This window comes from Lepidothrix coronata, unplaced genomic scaffold, assembly GCF_001604755.1.
Source record: "Lepidothrix coronata isolate B3197 unplaced genomic scaffold, Lepidothrix_coronata-1.0 Scaffold97, whole genome shotgun sequence".
Taxonomy (NCBI): Eukaryota; Metazoa; Chordata; class Aves; order Passeriformes; family Pipridae; genus Lepidothrix; species Lepidothrix coronata.
In genome coordinates this window covers 619,305-634,027 of record NW_016690277.1, presented here as the reverse complement: position 1 = coordinate 634,027, position 14,723 = coordinate 619,305, and the positions used below count along the sequence as shown (strand labels likewise).

The 14,723-nt window shown below is 40.6% G+C and overlaps 1 protein-coding gene across 2 annotated transcripts in view; it reads left to right on the top strand.

Moving 5' to 3' along the window:
* CUL3 (cullin 3) overlaps nucleotides 1-14,723 on the top strand; it is a 61,133-nt gene that overhangs the window by 14,462 nt on the left and 31,948 nt on the right. Inside the window, exons 1-2 of one of the 2 annotated variants that reach the window (XM_017822344.1) lie at nucleotides 1,361-1,600; nucleotides 8,314-8,511. In XM_017822344.1, the coding sequence (XP_017677833.1) occupies nucleotides 1,367-1,600; nucleotides 8,314-8,511 (432 nt within the window). In that variant the 5' untranslated portion in view covers nucleotides 1,361-1,366. Of the gene's footprint in view, nucleotides 1-1,360; nucleotides 1,601-8,313; nucleotides 8,512-14,723 lie in introns of those variants that run through there. The other variant, XM_017822345.1, reaches the window with a different exon arrangement.

The following is a 14,723-nucleotide window of genomic DNA, read 5'->3' as shown; positions in this document are numbered from 1 at the left end:
TGTGAGTTGGTTGAACTGGTGGTGACGGAAGAGGCACTTTCACTTCCGCCTCACGACCGGACTAAACTTGCTGTGTTCCATGTTGCTGCGTGGTTGTTCTGCAGCGGTCTCATGGCCGCTGCGCAGCCAAAGGGTGTTAGTGGACCGCCCTGGCTAAAGGGAACTAGCAGATTCTCTTCTGTGTCCTCTATAGACTCGCCGTCTATTTGTCCGTCATAGTCATCCTCCCCCCTTCCCAGTGAAAGGCCTGAACCTGGGGGTGGCGGGGGAAGTGAAGGCTTCACTTGTGCCGTGCGGCAGAGGCAACATGGTGGTACCTCTGCTGTCACTCTCCTTCCACACGTTAACTGTGCAACCGCCGCGTAACGGCGGCCCCGTAACGGTCCCGGGGTCGGCGCTGCTCTGTAACCATCCCCGGCTCCAGCAGCACCGCTCGCTGCTCTGTACGGCACAGCCTCAGCTGCAGCCATGGGCGCTGGCATAAAGCCAGAATCCCCCCCCTGCTGCCATGCCCACGCCGCCAGCCCCCAAGCCCAGGTGGGCCCCCGGCCAACGTGCATCCCCTTCCGCGCCACTCGGTTGGTGGGGGCTGGGGCTGAAGGGGGGGGGTTGAGGGGAAAGGAGTGTGGGGGGGATGTCCACTCTCACGGGTGCATTTGCCTTTCTGTAGTGCATATTTAAAGCTATCATAATGTCCTTCCATGTAGCTAAATTCTTGAGGGCGTCTGTTTTTCCTTCACTGGCTTTTTCAATAATCTTGTTCCCTGTTTTCCTCCAAGATAATATTTGATAAGGTCCAGTTAGAGGTAATGCAGGTTCATGCAAAGGAATCCAATATAACAAGTCCCATAACTTACTTTCTTCTATGTTTATGCTCTGTTCTTGTAAAAATCGAGAGATAGCTTCAGTTGTTTGTTTGATTTCTGGAGTAATTCCCTCCTGACGGGTAAACCACCCTCCCATATTCGCCAGTTTTTGGTTACCTCTGTGCTGAAGCTCTGTTGTCCTTTCTTCCGGTCCTTTTTTCTTCCTTTTCTGTTCCTTTTTGCAGAGGTAACCCGGCGCGCTGAATTCTTTCTTTTCTTCCTTTTGGTTTTGGCGATACGGACACCCCCGGACAGGTTCCCCAGAGCTGCTGCTCCTGGTTGCCAGTAACCTGCTGAAGTCCCTGTTCGGGCACCATTTGGGGGGTGTTGATTAAGGCACGAACCCCACTCAGACACGAACGAGTGCCAGAGCAGAATTGCCGTTTATTTCAAACCGCTTGGGTTTAAATACAACGCTCAAACATGTCACATGACCTCCCAACCAATGGCAGTCAAGTATTGTCTGAGCATACGTGAGAACCCGGAAGACTACAACTTCCATGGCTCCTTGTTACATTCTTCCTGCCACAGACGAGGAGCGTGGTTTACCTAAAATCCTACAGCTCTTGGATGTTTCAGTTGACAGAATTCCTTTTTTATTTAATTGCATGTTCTGCTTGCTTCTGCTGAGTAAAGCCTGGGAAGGAGAATTGGATATTACAGTTCCTGTGTTTCTGTTAGTGGTAGAGTATTGCCATGGAGCCCTCCCTGCAGAGGCTGGAGCCTCTTTGAGGGTGAGACTGAACTTGATTCTTCCCTTGGTCTTTAGGGGATTACTCTCAGCACTGGTCACTCAGCTCGTCTTCTGAGCCTGGAAGGAACACGGTGCCATGAGTATTCCTTGCAGGAGGAATTTGGAGAAGTTTAGTGTAGTGTTTGCCTACCCAAACAAGGGTAAGGCTTGAATATCAATGGATGAGTGAAGAAAAAAACACAGATCCTAAAAATGGTGTCAGTATTTAATCTTGTAGATGATAACTGGCAGGTGTCAGGGGAATCTATAGGCATAGATCCACCACCACCACCCACACCCTCTGAGGGACTATAATAGTGTAATAGGCATTTCCTGACGCTCCTTAGGAGATGTGGATAACACTGTATTGTCATCTTTGATTGCTGCTGAAGGTCACCTAGGAGCAAAGCCTACTTATTAGGGCTACTTTTGGCAGCACATTTCTCTGACTTCCCTGTGACTCTTTTGACAGATGTCCAAAGTGAAGTAATAGCCCAGGTGCAGGAGAACAGCAGTGAGACAGTGTGACCCTTACTTTCTTCATGCTCCTTCTCTTAGCTTCCAGTCATGTTTTGGTGTGTAACAGTCAACTTGTTCAGACAAGACTATTGAGGAACTTTGTGCCTGATGTTTTTATTTGTTCAGAGATGGGTTGTTTTTATTTGTGAGAAAGTGTATGTAGCCAATGTGAGAGCAAGAGATTGTGAGCCAACATCTTCCAGATATGCTCGTTTTTACACAGTGATGAAAACTTCAGAAAAGTGTTAATATTGAGCTCTTCATTTGTCATTAATAGAAGTACATTTTATCTGCCCTGTACTTGAAGAATATGTAGTTCCATATCTTAATGTGCCATTTTTCAGAGATATTCTTGGAGCAAACGCTAGACAATATATCTCTGTCACGGTAAATTCTTGTATTTTAAATTAACAATATTCAAAGGGTTTATAAAAATTCAAGTAGTGATTAGATTCTGAGGCAGGAAATGGGCTACTCTTGCCCTTTTCTGGATAACCTCAGCCCAATTTCATTCCAAATGAAGGATACAGGCTAAGGATGCTGAGTTATTGTGTAACAGACTATTTAATACCATCTTGATGAATGCCCTGTCTTGCAGTGGAATTGAAGACCACTGGTGGGAGTCTTCTTTGCCTCTTGGACCATGGGTCAGGACCACATGGTGGCAGCTTTAGATGACAATCAGACCCTGCTCATTTTGTCTGCTGAGGGATGGGAAGAGGGGGAGTGAGAATAGGCTGCAATTATTAGGTGCAAATGTTTACTCCCAGCACTGCTGACTAACTATAATTGTTGGTATCTACTCACTTCCTTCCAAGGTAGAGAGGGTAAACACCTGCATTCTGTAATTTCTGTTGGTTCTCATTCCAGTGCTCTGTGGTGTTAGACCTGTAAGTGATGTCATGGAGAGGAATGAGGCAGATGATTGCATTTTTTGAAAATTCTGAGAAACTTTGTTCTGTAAAAGTAATCCCTTTCAGATTGACATGTTTCACTTCGTAATGTGTAGAATGGTGATAAACACTGCAGCTACTCTGTAGAAAAAGTGAGTAGTGGTGTTTGTGACTTTTTTGAAAGTAAAAATGTCCTGCAAGTGTGTTGACAGTCTGTTTAGAACCTCTGAGAATTAACAATGGCCTATCTGGTCTGAGATCTTTGTGGGAACTTCATAGAACTTGTCTAGAAATTTCTTCTTCAAGAAGGATAAGAAGCTGTCTGTGGTCACTAGCCTTGAGAGTACTAGTTCATGTGTCTCTTGTTTCTGCTGATGGGTAAACCTCTGTGGATACTCCTACAGAGATTCTGTGGGACATCTGTTTACCTCTTCCTCACTTCTTTCTTAACCACCTCTTGGTAAGAAGACTAAATAGCTACTTTCAGTAAAAGTAAGTTGGTGTAAACCTTCTAGGATCAGCAGGCTCTTAACAGTTTACCCCCGTAACTCTTCCTTGCAGTTCACAGCACTCGGAGCACGGTTATATAAATAAGAGGAGCAAGCTCTGTAGTGTTAAGGGTGAAACAATCAACTGACAAGAATATGAAATCAAGTTGCATCCAAACGGAACTGTCGTAAAAGTTAAAGTGTACAGAATGGAAATTTCACCCCAAAGCATTTATTTCTATGCAAAGAATTTCCGGCAGTAGATCTGTTGGATTTTTGTGAGTCTGGGAGTTTTAGTGTTGTTCTTTGACTGCAGTTGGTATAAGTCAGGGAACAAATGCCTGGTTCCACTGGGGACCACAAGTATTTTGTTGCTCACCTTTGTTATCCCTCAATGCATTTCCTTTGGAAGACTGGTACTGGCAGTTTTAAAAGGTCACATTTACTCAAGGAGCCCTGGTTTTCCTGCTTCCTCAGTGTACAACCGTAGTGTGTATCACCAGATCACACGGGGATTGAAGTTGGAAGCCACTTCAGGATGTCACCTTGTCCAGCCCCACTGCTTAAGCAGGGTCACCTAGAGCTGGTTGCTCAGGGCTGTATCCAGATGCCTTTTGAATCCATGTCCAAGGATGGAGACTCCACAGCCTCTCTGGGCTCTTTGCCAGTGCTTGGTCACCCTCACAATAAAGTTTTCCTGACGTTCAGGGGGAATCTCCTGTGTTTCAGTTTGTGCCCCTTGTATCTGGTCCTGTCACAGGGCACCTCTGCAAAGAGGCTGGTTCCCTCCCTTTTCAGTACACCCTCCCATTGGCTTTTGTTTGCACTGATTTGATCCCTGCAGGGTTTCCCTAGGCTGTCTTTCTCAGCCTTTCCTCATGTGAGAGGTGTTCCAGAGGGTGGTTAGTGGCCCTTCACTGGACTCTCTCCAGTATGTTCATGTCTCTCTTGTACTGGGGAGCCTTGAACTGGACACACTACTCCACGTGTCTCTCCAGTGCTGCACAGAGCCCTTGACCTACTGGCAACACTCCTACAAATGCAGCCCACAATACCATTAACCTTCTTTGCCTCACAGGCCCATTAGTTCATCTTCAATTTGATGTCTGTCAAGTGCTCTGGGTTCTTTTCTGACAAATCTGCTTTCCAGCCAGTTGGCCTCAGCAGGTCTTAACACGTGGAGTTGTTCCTGCTCCCTAGGGACAGGATGTTGCACTTCCCTTTGACCTACATGACTAGAAGGAGGGTGATAATATTTTGTATGAAGTTGTATGTTAATCAGAAAACTCCTAGAATTGAGCTGTTCTGTTGTGATTGATGCCAGTAAGTTACTCAAACAGGTGCCAGCTTCTGGGAGGGAGACACTGAGAAGTCTCTTCAGGACTGTTACCACCTTTACCTGCTTTTTGGCAATAGATTGCTGGCAGTGATTGTTTATTTGGTCTTGGTAATTTTTAATATGATAGACAAACACTGTTAAAGGAAGGGGCTTGAGAGTATCTGATCCTGCACTGTGGAATAAAGGACCTTTTGAGTCCTTTGAAGACTTTTTTTTTTTTTTTGGTGAGATGATTGCACTTTCATGTACACTGACATTTTAGTCTAATTTCCTGAAGATGTACTTGTGCTATGCTCTGAGTTCAGATGTTTGTGTTCAAGTTGCATCTTTGAATCATTAGCATTTGGGCAGCGGTTTGTGGAAGTTTTCCAACTAGCGGCTTCTTATAAACAGCTCTCTCTCCTGCCAATAACAGACTTGGTCTCTCTCCCATTCCCCAAGAAAGGTAATGTTCAGATAAGCAGGAGTACATTAACACATTTCCTCTATTTGGACACTGGCTTCTTACTATCTTAGTGAATCTGGGTGTAGACACTACTGAAGTTAATGGGATTTTGCTTCTGAAAGCCTTTCCAGACCTGTGTGTTTTTTGTTTTTTTTTTTTCAAAGCACCAGCAGAAGCAGCAATCCGGGTTCTGCTAAATCTGCAACAATACATGACACAAGCAAGGCATGAGCAAGGCAACTATATTAAAAATGTGGAGTTCACTTTTAAAATATAACCATTAAAAGAAATCTGGGAATGAACATGGAAAAACAGCAGGGCTCTAATTCTGTGTTCATATTTGTGGAAGTCTATCACTCATAGAGTAGGGATCCAGAGAGTTGCACAAATTTTCCCTGTTGAGTCACAGTTCTCTAATAGTGTTTTCAGAGATGCTTTTGTACAGAATTTTGAAAAATGGCAAAGTGTTCGAGTGGTATCAAAAACATATTTATTGGTTAGTTGTTTGGATTTTAAATCTGCATACAAGCCTGACTTAAGGAAAAGGGGATGAAAAGAGATGAACCTGTGAGTTAAATAATCCAAGGGTAGATTTAGCCATTGCAAATCTTACGTACCTTTGAGAATACAGGAAGACCTCTTCTGTTCAAATGGTACACAATTTTTCAGCAGTGGAGAGGAAATAATACATTTTTGCTCAAACTTTACTGCAGTGACTTACTGCCAAATAGAATGGAATTATTTAAAGTGTTAGGAGTCTTTGCTTTGTTAGAAAACACTGCTGCAAACAAGCCAGCTGTGCTAGAGCTTTTTTGGAAGACAGTGCTCAGATATCCTAGATATCCTTGATATCCTAGAACTTGAGCAAACCTGTTCCCATAAAACCTCACAGATGTTAATCTAAGTCATCAGCAGAATAGGAAGCTGCACTGAAAAGCAGAGTCCTTCATGCTTAATCCTAAAAGGTAATAAGTTTATAATACTTTTTCAAATATTTCTGTGTATTTATCCCATGGAGGTGTGTACTCCTTAAAATTACCTTTTATGCACCTTTCTTGTGCTTCCAGACCAGAGCAGCTTGTGGTGTGTCAACTGTTACGTGGCAGAAAGCTCGATGTTCATGTTTGTATTCAGTGAGTTTGGAGCAAATAACACTACAGTCTTTCCTTTGTTTTTATAGCATTTGGATTAAAAGTAGAAGAATTAAACAGTTCACTTTTAGTTTTTTCCTGAACAGATCTGAGTTATCAAAAGTGCTGCTTTGTCTGTAACACACAGAGGTGTTCACTGTGACCAGCCCAGAAGCAGCAGTGCTGTAACACCTCCGTGATTTGCCGGGTTTATACAGATCACACCTTTTCTAAAATACAGTGTGCAATTAAATCGCAGTCGAGATAAAAAGGTCGTGTTGGCTCGGAGATTCTTGATTAGCAAGGGGAGGAAAGGACATTGGGAGGTGTTGGTTTGAGTCTATGCTTTGTTTGAAAACAAAACCTCGTTTTTTTGAAAAGAAGGCTGAAAAGCTTTTACTTGGATTGCTGTCTGCAAATCTAAATGCTTGCCTTCATTATCAGTACTTGTAAAATTGCTGGTTCAGGAAGGCTTTAGAAAATAATTTCCCTGAAGAGGCACCAATGTAGCAAATGCAAATTAAAAACAGAATTACTGACCTTTCAGTATTACACATAGCAGAATAGGCAAAAAGTGTGGAGGGACACGTGACGTTCCATCCGCCATTCCTCTGCTACTTTGAGGCTTTACTTTTGGGAGATGGGGAACTAAGAATTTTTTGATATCTAACACCATATCTCAAGTTTTTGGTACATAGAGTTGAGTAGTCTAGTGGATCTGGTATCAGAGAAGTGGGAAAAGTAGTGATAGGGTTATTTTTATCATGAAAATCTTTGTATTTAACCAAAACTCCAGAAGACAAGCAGGATGGAAGATTGTGTGTTGTGTGTCTTGGTTTGATTTTGTTCAGCAGCCCATTCCCCCCCAAGGCAATGAATGGCTTCTCTTTATTATGAGCTGTACTTTTATTTGTAATGCCTAGAGAAGTTGATACGATATCTTGAAAATACATGTAAAAATATACTTATTATGAGAAAAGTTCTGCTAATAATTGTGTTTGATTAAAACTGCAGTCAGATCTAGTTTTCCATATTTTTCTTCTATTAATGGTTCTTGGGTGGAAGGGGAAGGAGAGGTAGACTACACCTGGTCATGATTTTCCTCTGTAATGTCACACCATTATTCTTTACTCTTTCACTACTTTAGCTCTTATTTAAAGGCTACTTTGACGTTATTGGTAGACTCTTATCTGGAATATTGGTAGATTGGTGTGTGGGATATTTTCTTCTTCCACAGTAACTGTGGGAATAGCAGCTTTTTTCACTCTTCATCCTTTTTCTTTAGATGTAAAATGCTAACTCAGTTCCTGTTTTCATATAAACTAAACCAAACTGACTCACAAACTTTGAGCAATCCTGACATCTGATAATTTTTTGCTACACTTACTTGCAATCCCAGATACTGTTTTATCTGACATATTTTGAAGCACCTAGTGGATCAAGCAGATGACTTGAGTTTGCTAACCCTGTGTCAGACGTTATCTGTTATCGTACAGGTTGATTTGGGGTCTGGTGAAGCAGATTAGTGTTGCAGTACAGTTTAGGAGGCACCAAGTAACGTGTAGTATGGGATGAGAGTTAACCATCCACCATTGTTAGCAGTGTGGAGGAAGAGTAGGGAAGAGACTCATGGCCATGAACACCTGCCTTTCCACCTAAAAAGGCTCTGGAGTTGGGTTCTGTGGATTTGCAGCTCTGAAAGGGAAAAGCATTAAACTTTAACAAATTACAATTTCCGTAACTATTTCTTTAAATCCTTGCTAGTTTCATAAACACTATTTCAATAAAGTTTGAGAAACCTTGTGATAATAAAATCAACAAGATGTGGCAGAACAATTACCTTCTATTATCTATATTCTTTTTTGATTCTAAACAATAACCTATTGTTTTATTTTTACAGATGACTATGGATGAGAAATATGTGAACAGCATTTGGGATCTTCTGAAAAATGCAATCCAAGAGATCCAGCGTAAGAACAATAGCGGTCTCAGTTTTGAGGAGCTGTATAGGAATGCATATACAATGGTGTTACATAAACATGGTGAAAAACTCTACACTGGACTAAGAGAAGTGGTCACTGAGCATCTAATAAACAAGGTTTGTCGTTTTATTAATTAAAATGGAAGTATCTTATAGAAAAGAATTCTGAACAGTTATTTAAAGGACAAAAAAAACTAACTTTATGATGTTGCCTTGTCTTGCAATTGTGTAGCTTCTCTCAGAAACAGTAGCGTAGAGCTAACACCCAACTCAAATGACTTCATGTTCCAGGTACTGTTTTTTGTAAGTTACTAATGGAGGACAGACCATAGAAAGTGTGTGAAAGTGTATAACAGGAAACAACTTTTGTTGAAGAATAACTGTTGAGAGCTGGGGATCTTTTTTTTTTAAAGTTTGTGGCCTTTTTGGTGGCATTTTATGACCTTCTTAGGCCAAATTTTGGGTTGTTTTCGAGTCAGTTTTTTTCATCTGTGGAACAAGATAAATACCAGTGTAAGAACCTGTTTGTTATGGGCTAATGAACTAATTCAGAAGTTAATGAGGGAGTTGTGGTAGGATTATGCTATTTAAAGAGGCAGTAGGCACTGTTCAAAAACATCAGCTCAGCAACAACAAAAGTCCTGAGTAGTCTGTATTCTATCATTTCGGCCCTTGCAAAACCATATAACTTGGTCAAAATGACATGCAGAAGCTTCTTGTTTGTGAAGATGTATCATCAGAGAAAAGGACTCTTTAGGTCTCATGTTAAACCATGGAACCACCTCTCCTGTCTTTGAGAGAAAAGTTTAGAATTGATTTAACAAGTATGTAATTGAACGAAGTGAAAACTCACTTTTTAGGAATCCACGTAATATTTAGGGATAATTGGAATTCCAAGTCTAGAGAGATGCCTGCCTTGATCCATATCTGCCTATCTTTGAAAAAAGACACATGTCCACTCTGATCCCATATACTGGCTGTTTTTACAACATCATGTGTGTTGTATGATTATTTATGGCTGAATTACAGGGAATGGATGGGAGGTTTATGTCTAAATAATGCAGAATTCTTGGGAGTTTTTTGTACATTCCAACTGGGGTTACTGCTGTGGATGAGAAATGTGTTATTTTCGTTCTAAAATCTTAGTTTCAAAGGTGTGCTCTGAACAAGTGTAGTCTAAAACTGCTTCTAACGTGGACTTTTTTACTGTTGCACGAGAGGACACATCCTGTATGAAGTGGCTGAATAATTTATTACTCTTTTCTATAATTGTAGCACATCTGTGACTCTCAAACTCTTCTGTTTTCATAATCTGTGCATGCATAATCTGTACTGTTCATATAAAATGTGGCAAATGTCTGAGACTTTTTGTGCCTTGTATATGCCTATGTTTACAGTCTTTATGTAATAATATGACACTAAATTTTTATTATTCCTAGGCTTTAGTTTATCCTGGTTTAATTTGAGGGGAGCTGCTGTGTTACTAGGTATTCTGCAACTTCTTATCTTAGTTCCTAGTTATTTTGCATATTAAAAATTATCCATTTGCAAAATAAATTATTCCGAAGTGCTGATTGTGGAAAACTAACAAAAGAGCAGAAGATCCTGAGTTTGTACTTTCACTGCACTGGCTGAGATGACTGCACAAATAGCAGTGTAGACTAGTGCCTTTCTGACACTTAATACTATCATATTTGATGCTTTAAAAAAAAGTCTTTTCCAGTGAGCTAGTATTCTGATCTGTAATGTGATTCAGCAAATTATAACCATGTGTATAGGTATCATAAACATGGATGACCAAGATTTTTTTTAAATAAAAAGTCTAACTACTGAGTTTTAGTAGTTAATTGTTGTAAAGGCTAAATTATTCTGATGATGCTGTCCTATAAATTAAATAATCCAAGGAAAAGACTTTAAAAAAAAAAAAAGAAAATGTGACTTCTGCCAAAAATTTCTGAACAATAAAGAAAACTTCTGTAGGCTCAAAGCTACTCCTTGTCCCTTTTGAGTATTTACTTGGGGATATTATGTCGAGGTAGTTATAGATGGAAGTATGGAAAAAATAGTGCATTGTTTACTAAGAATAGGATCAGTTCTATAATGGCAACTTATGTTTGTGCCATTAGTACTTGTGGTAAGATAGATTAAAAAAAAAGTTTTGTTTAACCTCACACTTTGTCAGAGAAATTTTAGAGAAATCTTTTCTGTTCACTGTCTCTTCCCAAGGGCAATTCTCTGTTAAATTTTAAGTAGCTAATTAACAATAAATCCTCTCATCACAAGTCTTTGTAAACTCAGAGACTCAGTGGTGAATGCTAGAATTTAGGAGAGGGAGATTTTGCCAACTGAAACGTTCATTAAATTTCATAACTTTTATAAATATGAAAATGTGCAGAAGTGAGTCAGTTTTTACTGAAGAACTACACTCAATTCAGGGAGCACTGCTGAGGAGCCAAACCCAAATCTGAGATTGCTAGAATCCTTGAAACGTTATTGTCCTTTGCTGTCTACATCTGCTGATTATCTTTTGACAAAAAAGCTACATTCCTGTGGTATTCCTGTCATGCTGGTTAATTTAGAATAGATGAAGAGACTGGGTAGAGGCAACGTGTATGTTCAGATGTTTTTACAAATAGCTTTAAAGCTTGGAAAGCACAAGCTTGTATTGTTGGTGAGACATGGTTAGGAGCTGTGTTAACACTTTATGCTTATTTAACTATTAGAAGAAAGTTGTGCTTGTTCAGCATTTTAATTAGAAACCAAATACTTTTCTTACAAGCATTTAACTTCTCAACAACAGGACATAATACAGTGTACTGTCCTTACAGCCTGTTTGATTGTAAATAAAATGATAGATGCAGATGTAATCAATACAAGGTACATTCCTGCAAGGGAGTTACTGTCAAGTGTGCTTGGTTTTGAACTCGCACACCCTAATGGCTTGTAAGTACTAATCACCAGGTTCTGGCTGCATGATGAGGGCAATAGAAAGGCAGGTACTCTGCATCACTGAGAGGAGTCAGCTGTCCTGAACTACCCTGTTTTTACTACAGGGTAAGGACATGCTAAAACTTGTCTTTACCTGTGTATTGACATCATTATTTAAGTAGGGTACAAGTAGACCTATTTAAAAATACAGTTGAATTTTGAAAGTACTGAAGCCTTTCATCTTAATTCAAGTATTTAATTCCCGTGCATCAGGTACTTCACTGATTTCTCCCTTTCTTGCCCACTTGATGTGGACAGTCTTCCTTCACAGCTCTCGAATCTAGTTTGTTACTTCTTGATACAAATGTTGTGGTTTTTTTAAAACAGAGCTTAATTTACAGTTCTCTAAACCATTTGACAATGAGCAACATCACTTGTGTTACAATAAACAAAAATCTCGACATTAAAAGTTTACAGGATAATATTCTTAAAGTTCCTTTTATACATAAGTCTATGAGAGCTGATGAGATGCATCCCGAGTCCTGAGGGAAGTGGCTGATGTAGTTGTCAGGCCACTCTTCCTGATACTTGAGAAATCATGGCTGTCAGGTGGAGTCCCAGGTGGCTGGAAAAAGGGAGACATTGTACCCATCTCTAAAAAGGGTATAAATGAGGACCCTGGGAACTACCAACCTGTCAACCTCACCTCTGTGTCCAGGAAGATCATGGAACAGATCCTCCTAAGAGCTATGCTAAGGTACATGGATGACAGGGAGGTGATTTGGGACAACCAGCACGGCTTCACCAAGGGCAAGTCTTGCCTGGCCAACCCTGTGGCCTTCTATAATGGAGTGACTGCCTTGGTGGACAAGGGAAGGGTTACAGATGTAATTTCTCTGGACCTCTGTAAAGCCTTTGACATGATCTCCCACAACATCCTCTCTAAATTAGAAAGAGATGGATTTGATGAGTGGATTGTTTATATAGATAAGAAATTGGTTGGACAGTTGTATCCAGAGGGTTGCAGTTGCTGGCTCAGAGTGCTGATGGACATCAGTGACAAGTGGTGTCCCTCGGGGTCCATACTGGGACCAGGGTTATTTAATATCTTCACTAATGACACAGACAAAGGAATTGAATGCACCCTCGAGAAGGCTTTGGGGTGACCTAATTGTGGCCTTGAATACCTGAAGAGAGCCTACAAGAAAGATGGAGAGGAAATTTTTACACTACAGGACATGTAGTGACAGGACAAGAGGTAATGGCTTCAGACTGGAAGAGAGTAGATTTAGATTAGATATTAGGAAGAAATTCCTTACTGTGAGGCTGGTGAGACACTGGCATAGGTTGCCCAGAGAAGCTGTGGATTCCCCATCCCTGGAAGCATTCAAGACCAGGTTAGATGGGGGTCTGAGCAGCTTGGTCTAGTGAAAGGTGTCCCTGTCCATGGCAGGGGATTTGGAATGAGATGGTCTTTAAGGTCCCTTCCAACCCAAGCCATTCTATGATTTTTATGCACACATCATAGTCTAGTGAAATCTAAACCCATGACATGCAACATACCATAAGCATTCTATAAACTGTGTGTGTGTGACAAAGGAATTCATTGATTTGTTGGCCAAGCTCAGTACAGTCTTGTTGATTTTTCTGTGCAGTGTACATCAGATTCAGAGATGTAAAGGACTGTCCTAAACTTAAATGGACTGAAATATTGGTCATTTGGGGAGACACTAGAGCATTTCTGAAAAGAAAGAGGTGCTTGGGATATCCTCATGTCCTGCAATATGTCTTGCTCTTACCAAACATCTCTACTGCTGTGCCAGAATTGATACAGCTGGTGGAGTTTGGTAGGGACAGTACTTGCTATTTCAGAATAATAATAATACAGGCAAGCATGCCAAAAAGCGTTTTTTAGGGAGGGCACAGAGCTGGTCACTGTGGCAGTGTTAAATGCAGAAGGAATTGTGTGGGGTGCTGGTGCAGAAGCTGTGGGCTGAAGGAAGCATGTCTGCTCTGGGACTCAGTTGTGTCTGGGATCCTTTGCAAGCTTTAGAATTTGCTATTGTGTCACAGAGAGAAGGGGATAGATAAGAGAGGCATCTCCTACAGGGAATTTGAAATTATTTCCATAACATCAACGAATAGGGAGGAATGACACGAGAAGCTGTGTAGGAGGCGAATTACCCATTGAGCATTAGCGTGTACTGTAAGCCTGACTGACAATGTATGAAGTGTCATCTGCCTTTATATTTTCTTAATGATGTTTTCAGATGATCTTTTGCAAGTCTACTACTATATGGAGGGCAAAAGAATGTGAGGGAATTGCAAGAAAGTAAGTAACAGTTCAGAAGCATCAGTATTCTTCAGTGTTGGTTTTTTTCTTTCAGCAGTAGGATAGCAGCTGCAGGGATGAACAGACATTTCTGGTAAAATCATAGTTAATCTGTTAACTTACTTGGGACTCTTAAGATTTTAGAATACGGTCTTTTAGACTACTTGTGTTTTTGTAGAAGGTAAAGAAACTCCATAATAAAAGTTTTGAAGGCTTGAGACCTTAATTCAGAAAGTGCTGTTCTCTACTGCTGCTCCCCATAGAAGGTTCTGGCTGTCCTTACAAGTAGTGGAAATTACATAATTGAACTATTTGTGCTGCTGCATCAGGCCAGGCACTGTAAGAGAGAAAATACTAGGCCATAAGTCTGCTTTGTGTACACTTGATAAAGAGTTATTTAAAGGTATTGAAAGCTTCTGCCAACTATTCTTAAGAGACTGGGGGGAGGGTTCTGTATTTCCTGAAGATCTGTATCAAAATGCAGTTGAGCCTGAAGTTATACACTGGATTTCATCCTTGCAACTATAAGAAGACCTTACATAGATTATGAAGCTGCTAATTTATTTTCAAGTAAGTCTTTATATGGACAGTCCTATTTAAACTGGCTTCCCTTGCCAATTTACTGTATAGCTGCAAATATTGTCACAGAAATCACTACAAAGCTTCACTAATTCATAGTAACATTCTGCTGATAAAAATCTTTGAGACTGAGATTTTCCTAAGGCTTTGGAAGAGTAGCAGCTGTTTCTCTGAAGGGCTGTCTTCTCTTGTAGAAGAGTGTGGATATCCAGGTTTTTTTACTTCAAATCATTTATTCTACCGAAGTGGTTTGACTCTGCATCTTTGCATAGCTAAGATGTTTTGTGCATTATAGTAGTTTTCCTGTAACGTTGTATTCATGGCCTATACAAGGAATGTTTTGAGCACTTATTAACTAGACAGCTGTTGTAAGAAATAATTTGGGTGGGTTTTGTAGCAACTAAAAGAATAGCTTCCCAAACCTCTCTGCAGCTTAAAATAAACCTTGGAGGATGTCACTGAGAAGAGATACTCTCAAAGTAGTTTTGTT